General features: G+C 52.7%; 1 protein-coding gene across 1 annotated transcript in view; it reads right to left on the reverse strand.

Annotated features, from left to right (window-relative positions):
- ZNF606 (zinc finger protein 606) overlaps nt 1–1,170 on the reverse strand; it is a 16,441-nt gene extending 15,271 nt beyond the window's left edge. Inside the window, exon 1 of the mRNA XM_015560794.1 lies at nt 1,115–1,170. Coding sequence (XP_015416280.1) covers nt 1,115–1,170 — 56 coding nt within the window. The remainder of the gene's footprint in view (nt 1–1,114) is intronic.
- Between the last annotated feature and the right edge of the window lie 1,392 nt (nt 1,171–2,562).

A 2,562-nucleotide genomic window follows, 5' to 3' on the forward strand; every position in this document is an offset into this window, starting at 1 on the left:
GAATGTTTCTCTCTCATCGATGTTTCTAACTATCTATCCCCCTCCCTTCCTATATGTAAAAAATAAATAAAATAGCCGAAACCGGTGTGGTGCAGTGGATAGAGCGTCGGCTTGAGGACTGATGGGTCCCAGGTTCGATTCCGGCCAAGGGCATGGACCTGGGCTGCGGGCACATCCCCGGTGGGAGATGTGCGGGAGGCAGCTGATCGATGTTTCTCTCTCATCGATGTTTCTGACTCTCTATCCCTCTCCCTCCCTCTCTGTAAAAAATCAATAAAATGTATTTTAGAAAAACACAAGTAACAGAAGGACACCCCCGCTGTGTTGGGGGCGGAGGTTAAATCTCACACCGACACCCGCTGGTCACGTGGCCGGAAGCCACCGGCAGCGCTGGCGGGTGAGGAGCCGCAGTACATTCACCCCCAGGAGCCGAGGGGCCGCCCCCCCAGAAACCCCCCGGGACCGGGCCGGGCATCGGGGAAACTACACCAACCACACCGTCTGCGGAGACACCGGGCCCACCGACAGCCCGTGACAACTCCCCCGGCCCTCCGCCCTCTTCCCCTTAAATGCCAGAATTATAAATTCTTGTAACAAAAGCCTTTGCTTCGTCCCCAGGATTGGCAGCCACCGTTTGCATGTGATGTCGACAAGCTCCACTTCACGCCCCGGATCCAGAGGCTGAACGAGTTGGAGGTGCTGTCTTCACTGCTGTGCTGGGTCCTGGGTCCTGGGGGGAGGAGGGAGCCCCTGCCAGAGGCCCCCCCACAGGGCTAGTGGTTTTAGTGAAACTGAAGTATGGCCAAATCACCGAAAATCATGGTCAAGAAAGTGGCAACGAGGCCTTTACAGCAAATCCATTTTCATTGAAAACACCGATTTTTGTCCCTGGCTGGCCGATTCTTTCATTGAATCCACATTTGGTGGCAACCCCTCGAATTTGGGTTTTGAAGGAATGTCCTTTGAGAACCATCTAAAGGGAGAGACCTTCAGCTCTGGCTTCCTTCCAAATGCATATCTCACCCCAGTTTGCTAGCACATTGTTTCCCGAGGAGTGAGCAGGGGGCTCTAGAGAGGAGCAGTGTGTCTCAGCGCCGTCTGCTGGGACCCTCACTGCCGGGCGCGCAGGGCTTGGGGTGGGAACGGAGGAGGCGGGGTGTTCACCGTCATGGTTTGCTGACCTGGTTTTTTTTTTTTTTTTTTAAATATACTTTATTGATTTTTTACAGAGCGGAAAGGAGAGAGATAGAGAGTTAGAAACATCGATGAGACAGAAACATCGACCAGCTGCCTCCCGCACACTCCCCACTGGGGATGTGCCCGCAACCCAGGTCCATGCCCTTGACCGGAATCGAACCCGGGAGCCTTCAGTCCGCAGGCCGACGCTCTATCCAGTGAACCACACCGGCCAGGGCTTATCTTTATTGTCGAAAGGACATGTGTCCCCTTTCCTCTCACTGCCCCCCACCCCACCCCGGCGGCCCCAGGCCCTCAGCACTCTGTGGTCTGTGTCCATGGGCGATGTGCACACATCACTGACATTTCTTTCTCCCTCTCCCTTCCTCTCTGAAGTCAATTTAAATATAAATGTAAAATCTATACATTTAGCCCTGGCTGGTGCGGCTCAGTGGATAGAGCCTCATGGGCCTGCAGACCGAAGGGGCCCGGGTTCGATTCCGGTAGAGGGCAGGGACCTGGGCTGCAAGCTTCTCCCGGACCGGACCCTGGTCAGGGCTCCTGCAGGAGGCACCGGGCGATGTGTTCTCCCTCTCTCTCTAAAAATCGACAGAAAAATATCCTCCCCCGGCCAGTGTGGCTCCGTGGATAGAGCGTCGGCCTGTGGACTGAAGGGTCCCGGGTTCGATTCCAGTCAAGGGCACAGGCCCAGGTTGCGGACTCGATCCCCAGTAGGGGGCCTGCAGGAGGCAGCTGATCAGTGATTCTCCCTCATCATCGTTTATCTCTCCTTCCCTCTCCCTTCCTCTCTGAAATCAATAAAAATATTTTTAGCCCTGACCGGTGTGGCTCAGTGGATAGAGCATCGGCCTGCGGACTGAAGGGTCCCGGGTTCGATTCCGGTCAAGGGCATGGACCTTGGTTGTGGGCACATCCCCAGTGGGGAGTGTGCGGGAGGCATCTGATCAATGTTCCTAACTCTCTATCCCCCCCTCCCTTCTTCTCTGTAAAAAGTCAATAAAATATATTTTAAAAAAAGAAAAATATCCTCCAGTGAGGATTAAAAAAAATAAAATATATAATGTATAAAATGTATGTAATTAATAAAATGTATATACTTATACATATCTCTGTATAACACATAGACTTTTTAAAAAATACATATAAAGAGCAGCGACAACTGCACAACCTTCCGAATGCACAACCAACCCACCCAATTGTGCACTAAAACCGCTCATTTGATGAGGTGAGAAAAAAAATTATGTAAATCTCTTTAAAAAAAAAAAAGCCCTCCGCAACCCGCATCGGCCCAAGCCCGTCGCCCCCAACCCTCACCCCCGTGAGGGGCCCCCCGCTCGGCTCCCGGCCTTTGTTTTTAATTTTCCT

This window comes from Myotis davidii, unplaced genomic scaffold, assembly GCF_000327345.1.
Source record: "Myotis davidii unplaced genomic scaffold, ASM32734v1 scaffold936, whole genome shotgun sequence".
In the NCBI taxonomy this organism is placed as follows: Eukaryota; Metazoa; Chordata; class Mammalia; order Chiroptera; family Vespertilionidae; genus Myotis; species Myotis davidii.